Source organism: Vombatus ursinus, unplaced genomic scaffold (genome assembly GCF_900497805.2).
Source record: "Vombatus ursinus unplaced genomic scaffold, bare-nosed wombat genome assembly UNPS02015175.1, whole genome shotgun sequence".
NCBI lineage: Eukaryota > Metazoa > Chordata > Mammalia > Diprotodontia > Vombatidae > Vombatus > Vombatus ursinus.
This window is the reverse complement of record NW_020954953.1, coordinates 6,005,397-6,017,209: the sequence shown is the minus strand read 5'-3', so window position 1 is coordinate 6,017,209 and position 11,813 is coordinate 6,005,397. Positions and strand designations below refer to the sequence as shown.

Genomic DNA, 11,813 nt, shown 5'->3' with positions numbered 1-11,813 from the left:
GTGTGTGTGTGTGTGTGTGTGTGTGTGTGTGTGTGTGTGTGTGTGTGAAAAAGAGAGAGAGAGAGAGAGAGAGAGAGAGAGAGAGAGAGAGAAATACAGAGCATGTACAAAACACAGAGTCAAGAAAGTCTTCTGACATGAGTATTTTGTTTTTAAAAACAAGGAAGGCAAAGAATGGTATAAGTGGAAAGAAGACTGAGCTTGGCACCATATTGCCTATGTTCAAAATCCAGCTCTGCTATTTACTCCTTGGGTAACCATGGACAGGGTCACCTCACCAATTTGGATTTCAGTTTTCTCATTTGTAAAATGGGCTAGAACCTGGACGGTGGGGTCCAACTCTAAAACTTACGATCTTCGTTTCTTCTCTCACTTTTTTTTTGCATGAACAAAAATTTACTGGGTAAATTGAATTGGGATATTGGGATCATGAACACTACCTACAGTTGCATCAGCCTCAGGAACTTCCATAGTGTCATCTATTCTTGTATTTTATACCAGTCACCCCAGTTTACCTCTTACCACAAATGCCAGCCTCCTATTTCTGTCCCCAGTTGCCTGATGCTCATGCCACTCCATTACAAGCTTTCCCATCAAAGCTGGAAATACTTCCTGCCCTCTCTACTTGAAGGCCTGAGTCAGATTCATCCATAGCGTGAAGGAAGGGAACATGAGTTGGCAAGTGATCAAAAGGACAAGGACAGACCTTCGGCGTTACCTATTTGCCTTTCCAGGTCAGCAGCTTCATCTGGCGTTGCTCGGGGTAGTACTCCAGGGTCACTGAAGCTCGTTCGAAGCAGGGTACCCATCACGAAGAAGAATAGGATCCCGCCGACCACAGGGATAGCTGGAGTGATTTTCACAGCTAAATATGGACAGCTGCCAGTAGCAGGTATCAAGAGAGGAGAGGAAAGGAAGGAAGAAATTGAAAAGTACTGTTAGTAATCAACAGCAAGGTTGCTTGCATTTCCTAAGAAATGAAAGGCTTACCTAGAGAAGGAAAATTGATTTCCATTAACAATTCATCTACATAAAGATTCGAACAGTATGGAATGCAAATTTTCTTTTGGAAAATTTTGCCCCCATGCCACAAATTATCAATGCCAAAGCTAGTCTTTGTTGGGAAAGAAGTTCCAGAAAGAACGAAAGTGAGCCTCTTTACATAGTCAGTCTTCATTGTAATATCATCTACAAATGCACATGGTTGCCTTCTTTCTAATCTTTCCCCTTCTCTTGAATTCCATAAGAGAAGACACAAACATGGGGTATCTTAAAACAGGCCCAAGCTTTCCCCTCCCCCAGTTAATGCTCAACTTTGTCTCTGACAGCACAGTGACATTCAGTAGGGACAAAATGCTGAGAAATGTAAATCTGCACTCCAAAGCCTGGAAAACATTGCCAACATTGTGGAGTTAACCTAGCCAAAGGAGGTTAATGAGCTATGCAAATGAAATCACATTCCAGTTTCAGGAGAGGGAATCAAGATTTCTGCAGATAGAATATACTTAACTTGTTTTCATGTTCAAATGGCATTTGAGTTACCACAAGAAGATTGCCACCCTAGCTTTTTGCACTTTTAAAATCTTCCTTGTACTTAAATTTTACAAACTCTGATTTAATGATTATTCCTGGGAATTGTGTGATGAGACAGGGAAAGGTGAATGTGTTATATGCTACAGGCCTCAATTAGCCAGGTATCAGTTTCTGACATTCAGGTTACTGTTCAGGGACTTTAATTATGTTTTAAACAATTGCACCTTCACTCATTCAACAAAACTGCTGAGCAAGGGACAAAGGTTATAATGGTACTGGTTGTTGTTAAGTCATTTTGCAATCATGTGTAACTTTTTGCGACCCCCATTTGGGGGTTTTCTTGGCAAATGGTGAAGCTGTTTGCCATTTCCTTTTCCAGTTCATTTTACAGATGAGGAACTGAGGCAAACAGGGTTAAGTGACTTGCTCAGGGTTACACAGTTAGTAAGTGTCTGAGGTCAGATTTGAACCCATGAAGAGGAATCTTTCCGGTTTCAAGTCCCAGTGCTCTACCAGTAAACCACCTAGCTGTCCTTAATGGAGTAGTGGCCTGGAGTAACTAGAGCAGTAATCCCCTGGATTACTGTCATCATATCTAATTATCACTGAGCGTAGAGGCAACAAAGTAGAATCCCAAAATGTTAAAGCCTGAATGGCCCTTAGGTGCAATAAAGGGAAGAGCAAAAGACCAAGGGTCAGGTGATTTGGGTTAGAATCCCATCTCAGACAGTGTGACCATGGGCAAGTCACTTAACATCTCTGGGCCTCAGTTTCTTTATCTGAAAATGGGCAAAATAATACACAAACTATCCACCTCACTGGGTTGTTAAGAGGAAAGTGCTCTATAGATCTTGTTATTATCTAGCTCACCTCTTCCAACTAATAGGGAAAAACAACAGGAGTGGAAACATTGAGACCCACATTTCGTGGACCTTTGATAGGGCTATAGAGGTCAGTGGCTTACTGTCATAGGATACATGACTAATACTAATAGAACAGAAGTCTTCATTGCTTCATCATATGACTGCCCTTGGGCAGCTAGGTGGCGCAGTGGATAGAACACTGGGCTTGGAATCAGGAAGACTTGACTCATCTTCCCGAGTTCAAATCCAGCCTCAGACACTTCCTACTTGTATGACCCTGGGCATGTCACTTAATCCTGTTTGCCTCAGTTTCCTTATCTGTAAAACGAGAAGGAAATGGCAAACCACTCCAGTATCTCTGCCATGAAAACCCCAAAATGGGTAAATGAAGAGTTAAATACTACTCAACAACTGCCTTTCCCCCATATACATACTTAAGCCAGTTAAATGAACATTTCCAGAGACCCCAATTAAGGAAACTGAATTTTGGGGAAATGGAAAGAAAAGCATCCACAAAATAGTATGGAACTTGCTAATGGGAAAAATAAATCAGCAGAGTTGGCTTATAAGAAACCTGCTTTCAGGGCAGGGAGGTGTTACAGTGGATAGAGTACTGGCCCTGGATTCAGGAGGACCTGAGTTCAAATCGGGCCTCAGACTGACACATAACACTTACTAGCTGTGTGACCCTGGGCAAGTCACTTCACCCCACTGCCTAACCAAAAAGAAAGAAATAATTAAAAAAAAAAGAAAGAAACCTGCTTTCAAAAAAATCATTTAGTGTATTCTTCAATTCAAGTCAACAAGCAGCTGTGAAAAGCTTAGTCTGTGCAAGGCAGCATACTAGGGGGATTCAAAGACAAAAAGGAATCAGTCCTTGTCCTGCAGCACATGCTGCTAGCACTGATTCTGTTAGCTCAAATAAATCTTCAGGATATGGAAGGGCACTATTCATCACGCTCAATGAAACGACCTTAGGTTTCTTCAAACAAACAGCAACACATCAAAAACTCATTAATATACTTCTAGTTCCAAGAACTGTGATCTATGAGCCCAAGTACATGCAGTAACAGCTCTACTGAAAAGCCCTCAATTAAATAAACAAGCATTTATTGTACTACTAACAATTTTTTTGAGGAGGGGGCAGTTAAGTGGTGTAGTAGATAGGTAGACCTGAAGTCAGAAAGATTTGAGTTCAAATCCAGCCTCAGACCCTTACTAGCTGTGTGACCCTGGACAGCAAGTCACCCTTTGTGCCTCAGTTTCCTCATCTGTAAAATGAGCTGGAGAAGGAAAATGGCAAACCACTCCAGTATCTCTGCCAAGAAAACTCCACTTGGGGTCCCAGAGAGTTGGATAGGACTGAAAAATGACCTAACGACAACAACACTATATTCCAGGGACTGTCCTATCCCTACTAGGTATGTACACAAGGCCCAAAGTAATACAACCTTGAGGTGCTTACATTCCACTCTCTGGGCCTGCTTCTTGTCCAAGGTTTTGTAACAGCTGGCTTAAGGAAAGGTCAGGGATCCAAATTTAATGCCCCTAAAGCCCAGGCCATTGTTCTTTCTACTAGGCCTTACTGCCTCCATGATGTACTACTACACAAAATATATCGATGTCCTATCTTTCTTCTATTCCATAGTGAATTTATGATACAGAAAAATCCCACCCCTAAAAATGCATCACAGCCTCCACAGAATCCCCGAAATCTTTAGGCACTTTCATTTTATATAATTAACATTATCATTAAAGTAATACTATATCTAGTGAATTCTCCCTAGTAGAATGTAAGATTCATGAGGTAAGGGTATCTCACGCGTCTAGTTCTATACTTAGCACACAGTAGGGAATTAACAAATGTTAGTTGATTGACAGATTCATTTATAAAACCCCACTTTTTAGGTATTCCAGATTGCTTTTCTTACATCTTTTATCTCTGATAAGTTTAGAGATTTTTGTTCAGGTGTTACTCTAGTATAGAAGGCTAAATTTATAGAATGAGCTGCCTCAGCCCCTTCAGAGAGCAGACACTTAGCAAATACGGCAGCAATTGCCAACAACTGTACTCACATAGCCTTGAATAGATAAGTTTAGAGGGGCAGAAGTTTAAATGGAGGGAGATTTGAAAACTATCATGCAGTAAGAATGAGTATTTCACAAACAATCCCATTCCTTTATAGCAGACAAAAGCAGAATAGGAAAACCCTTCCTCTTAAATTTAGATAAGCTGAAGGTTTAGTGCCTGAATTATACAAGGGTAGGAGGTGTGTATATTAGGGTGGAAAAGTAAAGACCCTGTCAAAGAAGAGACAATGAAGAGACATAAAGATCTGTTTTATTGGGAAATTAAAAGCTTTCATTTCTTCAGCTGCTAAAACACCATAAACACAGCTGGATCCACACGCAAAAAAATAGTCCTGGGAAAAGAAATTCCTCTAATTGCTGTAGCTCCTGAATGGACTTCCAGTTTCTGAATAACGTGGCATCAAACTAGAACAGCTCTGCTACCCAGCCCTACTTGGACCATCATGAAGTGGGAGAAAGCGTCGGTAGTCCAGCAGAGCCAAACTGGGGGGAAAATTCTGGAGCTGGGCAGTGCCCTTTCTTTTTCACCCTCACTGGTGTCCCTGCCTTTCAGTCACTTTTTCCTAACAAAAAAAATGCTCTCTCAGGAGATGACCTGATCAATGAATGTACACTAAAGGCATAAGGAAATGTTAACACTGACTATATTGCTTTTAAGCAACTTATCAGGTGATTAAGTGTTAAGGCAAAGAAATTAATCTCTCACTTTGGAATTTCAGGCATCAGCAAACAGTGGAAGAGGCACATGGAGGACTTAGGGGCACAGATAATCAAATTGATCTGTGATCTTTTCTATATAGGAGTTCCTTCCAAGAATGCAGATAATAATGACAACAATAATAATAGCTAACATTTATATTAAGGTTTGCAAAGTGTTTTCTATTTATGATATCATTTGATCTTGACAACAATCCTGGGATGTAGGTACTACTATTATCATCCCTCACTTTACAGATGAGGAAAGTGAGACTGAGAGAGGTTAAATGACTTGTCCAGGGTCACACAGCTGGCAAGTGTCTGAAGGAAGATTTGAAGTCCAGCACTCTATCTACTGTACCAGGATACCACCATCACATGCTGTCAATCACAACCCATCTACGCCTGCCCATCTTTAGATGCAGCTGTATTCCATGTCTAATTGCCATATAGTTACATTGGAAGAATGTTAATATTGAAAATATGGATCTTTGTTTTCACGGTAACTTTGAGGTCAATAAAGGAGCTTTGCAATTTCCTGAAAGCAATCCAACCTGTTATTTTCCTTCTGTTCAACTCTGGGCCCAATGCTTTGTCCTTTTGTCCCGTCTGTTTCAGAAGCCTACTAATATCTCTCTGAACTTTCAGTACTTAACTGCCTGGTTTATACAGAAGAGACAATTCTAGTTTCCCTCCAGTTGAGATCCAATCTCATTCTTCCCAGAACAAAGGAGCACTATATCTGAAATGCATTTTGTAGACTGCTTTAATTTCCTTTACTCTTCTTTATATTTCTCACAATCCCTAGTCCATTGTATGTACTCACTAGACACGTTGAATGCATAAAGCATCTTATCTGTGATCTTGCTTCATCAATCATTTCACATTTCTCAATGCATCTTCAATCTCTTCCCCTACAGATTCCTTCAGTCTATACACATTCTCAAGTGTCCTGTATATTTTTTTTTTTTTTTTTGGTGAGGCAGTCAGGGTTAAGTGACTTGCTCAGAGTCACAGTAAGTGTCAAGTGTCTGAGGTCGGATTTGAACTCAGGTCCTCCTGACTCCAAGGCTACAGCACTATCCACTGGGCCACCTAGCTTTCCCAAGTGCCCTGTATCATTTAAAAAAAAAAAAAAAAAAAGCTCAAGCTCTTTCTTTGGGCTTGGTCATCACCTTGGGATACCATCCAATTTCTTGCTTCCTCATTTCCTTCCAAACTCCTAGGAAGAAAAGACTATAGTTTCTGCCTCCACTTCCTCACCATTCCACTTTGTGCTAACAATTTTCTCCAAGGTCACTTCAGACCTCCTTCTGCTAAATATGATGGCCTTTTAATCCATCCTCAAGCTCCCTGACCTCCCTGTATCACTTGACACTGCTAATCGTACCTTCTTTCTTGATACCTGAGCGTGGTGAATTACCTTGACAAAACTAGGTCAGGTGAATTCCCAACCAGCAAGGCTAAGAAAAATGTCCAGGGGTAGTAAGGTTGCCCCACACTGACAAAGTAAAAATTGTGGAGGCACTGCCTGACTATCCTTTGAAACAAAGAATTTGCTAATGTATTCTGGAAGAGAGAAGCAGGATAGTAAATGGATAGGGCAAACTGGTCAAAAAAAGAATCATATACTTAGGGCTGGAGAGATCTTAGGGTTATCAAGTCTAACCTACTCATTTTACATTTAAGGAAATTGATGGAGTGAGGTTTAGTCACTCGCTGAGGTAGGACAGCTAGACTTTGAACTTGGGTCCTTGGACTCCAATCCAGTATTTTTTTTTCTTATTCTACCACAATCCTCTCTAGTAGAAAGAAGTACCTGAGCAAGGACAAGCTGTAACTCATAGGCATTCATCCATTTCCCCCTGAGATAATTAAAGACACTACAGAGTATGACAGACAAGGGTTGAGGACCACTGGACCACCAACATGAAAAATGCCCAACTCATCAGAAGAAGCAGGTCCTGTTTCTACCTTTCAAGTCAAACAAGCTAGATTTCAAACCCAATGAGAGAAAAAAAATAAATAAACATCTTTAGTCTCAGGCTGGATAAAACAGGCCACCCACTAGAGCCCTTGAAAGCTTTCAAACAGATCCTGAAGCTTAGTGAGCAAAGAAATTCCTGTGAAACTCATCACACCAGAAAATTTGTGCACCTGAACACACTGAATGAGGGGGCTCAACAACATTACACACTACAAATAAATGCTATTTAGGATCAACTCTGCCCCTACTGCTGCCTGGGAATCCTTTTATTTATCTCATGTTGACATTTTCCCAACCATTCCAAACCTTTTTTGATTCTCTTTAAGCACCCAAGCCCACCCACTTCAATCTTAACAGGTGACCTCATTCACTTTATTGAGAAGATTCAGGCCATCTTACATGAACCTCATTATCTCTCCTTTCCACTTTCATCTCTTCACTTATTGTTTTTTACTTCATTTTTGTTTCAGAGAAAGAAATGCTCCCCTCCTCCCGCCAAGCCAAAACCTCTACTTCTGCCCTTTATCTTATCTTGATCTGGCCTCATCCAAGAATTTGATTCATCAATTATCCCTTCCTTCCCTTGCATCTTCAACATATCTTTCTATACTGTTTCCTTTCTCTGGAGGTTTCCTGAAATAATTACAACCTTCCCCTCCATACCATCAGAACTTTGGGGAACAGCTGAGATGAGTAGGTGGGTTGCATTAGCACTTCCTTCCAAACCTGCTGTTAGCTGGCCTGCATTTAGGGGATTCAGAGAGAATAGAGTAGGTATATCATTGATCAAATCAGTCTTATGGTTGAATGAGTATATACAAGTTTATGACAAAATCTTGACAAATACATGACCTTATGAAGGAGAGCAAAGGCAGCAGTGTGCTGGCAAATGTTTAACAACAAGGTCTTCAAAAAAAGGCATGACACACTTTTACATTTAATTCTCATTATTTACATTTTCTCTACCACTTTCTTAAGTCTAGATAATCAACAAAATAATAAACCTGCATTGCCAATTTCCATAATGTACATGCTCCAACTGAAAATTTAACAAATGGCTCTCTATACCCTTTAAGGGCTGGTTCCAACACACTCCTAACTTAGGCCTAGCAACTCATTCATGGTTGAAGGGATCGAAGGAATCAATTAGCTGATAATCAACTAATTATGCCATCCCTAACTAGCAATAATCCATTGAAAGTCTCTATTGATGAAGAGTCTTCCTGGTTCCTCTGATTGGGAAAGCCCACTCCAATTTTGGATAACTACTCATCACTAAAAAGTTTTTCTTATAGGGGGTAGAAATCTCCTTTCTGCAACTTCCACCCATTTCTCCTAGTTCTGCTCAGTGAGGCAAGAAAAAAAAAAGGGGTGATCACCTGACAATCCTTCAGATACTTGAATATAGTTATCATGTCCTCTCCTTTCCCCTCAGAACTCAAATGCCTCCTTTTCTATGAAGTCTATGATGTCTTCTCCAATTTCTTTTGCAGGTAGTGAGCTACTTTTAACACCTATAACACTTTGTACCTCTTATCATATTCTACCCTTATTATTTCTATTTGTGTACTTATCTTATCCTCACCTACTAGATTATAAATTCCTTGAGGAAATTTATGTGTCTTACTTAACTTTTTTTTTTAATCACCAAATCACCTTACACAGTACCACTCACATTTACAGGGCTTCAGTAATTGATAGATTGATTGATTGAATGGATGAATGAATGAATGAATGAATGTTGTAACAGGGCAAAGAACAAGGGAAGTCAGATCAGAATTCTGTCAATATCAAATGAGAGATAAAACAGAGAGATATATGGGGTCTCCGAAAAGTCTTAGTATGGCTTTAAGCTTTCGTAGCTTAAAACTACTCATCTTCTCTCCTTTTCCTCTTTCTCTCCTTTTAGCTTAAAAATGCATTAAGACTTTTGGGACACCCTGTATAACCACATAAGGAGTTCTCCAGTATTACAGAAAATGTCCTATTCAGAATGCAAACAGAAGGATTCTATATGAGCGACAAGGTTTTCCAAATACTAACATATGTAGATGGTGTGTTGAACCCTATAACATTGCAAAGCCACAGCAATATGAAAGAAATGGGTCTAATCATCCTTAATGGAAAAAAACCAAAGTGGATGAAAATTTATGTGGTCTGGATTATGATGTGCAATTTGATAAGTGCTACAGCTAGAAAAGAGATGGATCCAGATTTGACTAGAAGGAGGAGATAACCAGATTGCACTTGGGAAATCGGACAGAGCTTTCAGTTGGGGAATTAAGAGATATAATTGCAGCTATCCCTCAGATGTAAACAGCTTATATTTTCTCTTTGAAAGATTTAGTGATCTTTTTTACATACCTTTCAGAAAAGGAAAAAGGATTAAAAAAAATAAGATCCCAATTACAGGGTCCTCTTCAAACACTTATAACTGCTGCATAGAAAAAAAAAGGAAGGAAAAAAATAACCAAGAATATGATAATTTTGCAATACTTTTGAAACAGGATCAGGCAATATGCAGAGTTCATTCTGACAGTGACTGCTAGGCTGTGGGAAGGAAACTGAGCTAATGAAAAATCTCACCCAATCCATACGACCCAGCATGAGCAATGGCTATAAAACTATGTCAGCAACAGAGAAACACACTCAAATTGAGAAAGGCTTCTACATTTCTGAGCAACCACAGACAGGAATCTCTAATTTTGATCTCCATCTGTGAAGAGGAAGACACCATAGCCTAAGAGTCTGGATTTTATACAAGATGAATGATACAGATGCCAAAGATATAAACACCAAATGGATTCCTATTTCTGACTGGGAAACTGTGATCTACATACACGCCTCAATGCTGCGGAAGGTAGAGAGTTTAGGCAGAGAACTACTTAATCTTCTGAAACCTCCCTCAGCAAATGGCAGGAAGAGAAAAAAAGAGAGAGAGAGAGGGCTCTAGTAGGATTCATCTTCACAACTTAAAAGAAATGAGCCCACTCAATGCAAAGCGGAAAGCAAATGTTGAAATAATGAATCTCTCAGAATCTTCCCCCACTCTAGCTGTCATTGTGAACATTTTTGTCTTCTAGAAATGGTAGATGAACTCATTTATATAGAAAAGGCTACTTCACTATGAATTATAGGTAAGGAAGTGCAGTTTGAGTGGAATAGGATGAATTGGTTGGTTCTTGTCTGGTGTTCTGGAAGAGGACCAAAGTGACATCACTATATTGGAGTCAAGGTACAGTGTATCCAACTGTGGTTGATCAGACCAATACAAATTCAGAAGGCTCTATCACAGCTCAGGCACAAATAGTCTGTGAACATTTGGAGGAAAGAAGAGGAATAGTGGGAAAAGAGTTTGACTCACTTGGCTCAGCCCCAAAGGGTAGAACAAGAAATGCTGTGTGGATGATGCAGAGATGCAAATTTAGGCTTCTCTAAGGGAAAATTTAATTAGCCCTGTTCAAATGTCATAAGATCTCTATCACTGGAGGTCTTAGAGAGCACGGAATTCAGTTTTTGCCACCAACTAACTTAAATCTTTAGAAAAATGCATTCTTCTGGTATCTTGCCTAACAACTGTCAAATGAAATCAGAATGGTTTTTGCTGATATATCATCTGAAACTATATGATACAAAACTAGGATCTTTAGGTTTAGAGGTTGTTATTCATCCTTCATTTCTGAAGAGGACCAATGACATCATAGGTGATATCTTGATTTGCCATGAATTGGATTTAAGTGAGGCAGAGTTGCACAAAGTCTTCAGCCTCACTCTCTCTTCCTGAGTCATCGAACTCCAGTGGCAAGACAAAAGTCAGGATGACTTTTAGAGGTGTTGGTGTCTATCTTTCACCCAATTGTCACCTGCAGCTCCAAGAAGCTGTAGTATGTGCACTGTCCATTTAATCATCTTAGCGGACAGGCTAAACCAAGTTAAGAGTAACAGTCAGGCTTCAAACCTGTCAATGAGATAAGGGAAGGTGAATTAGGGAAATGTTGACCCAAGCATGTGAAGACATCCTCTGGTGGAATGGGTGGATGAGAACAGTTCATTCCAATGGCTGGGAAGGTGGCTAAAGCAGGTGCTATGGAATGCTTAGAGCTTGGTCAGACATCAAAGACACCAAGGCCAATTTAGAGATTGGCTTTTAGAGATAATCTAGTCTGAAACCTTTAGTTTATAGATGAAGAAATTGAAGCCTAGAAGAAATCACAGGCTCATGGTTTTCAATCTAGAAGGGACTTCAGAGGTCATTAAATCCAACTCTTTATTTTACACACAAGGAAACCGAGGCCCAGAGAGGTTAAGAGGTTAATCTTGGACGACTTGCCCAGGATTACACAGCTAGTAAGGATCTGAATCAGGATTCCAATCCAGGTTTTCTTGAGCCCAAGTTTAGCACTTACTAACTATAAAGGTTAAAGAGCTTGCCCCAGGGCAAAGGTAATAATAATAAATTACATTAATATTTATATTATTATATTATTATTAGCATTTCTATACTGTCTATTGCCAGGATTTATGCTAAGCTCATTACAAATATTATCTCATAGTAATTTTTATATTTTTATTTCCACATGTACATTCTTGATTTGGTATAACCGTTGGTTGATTTTGTACTTATATTGTGAGGTTTGGTTCAC

General features: G+C 39.7%; 1 protein-coding gene across 4 annotated transcripts in view; it reads right to left on the bottom strand.

Annotated features, from left to right (window-relative positions):
* Nucleotides 1–11,813, bottom strand: part of LOC114031456 (probable palmitoyltransferase ZDHHC14) — a 326,338-nt gene that overhangs the window by 129,122 nt on the left and 185,403 nt on the right. For 2 of the 4 annotated variants that reach the window (XM_027846519.1, XM_027846521.1), the window contains exon 2: nt 707–879. In XM_027846519.1, the coding sequence (XP_027702320.1) occupies nt 707–879 (173 nt within the window). The remainder of the gene's footprint in view (nt 1–706; nt 880–11,813) is intronic. The other 2 variants (XM_027846520.1, XM_027846522.1) reach the window with 1 other exon arrangement.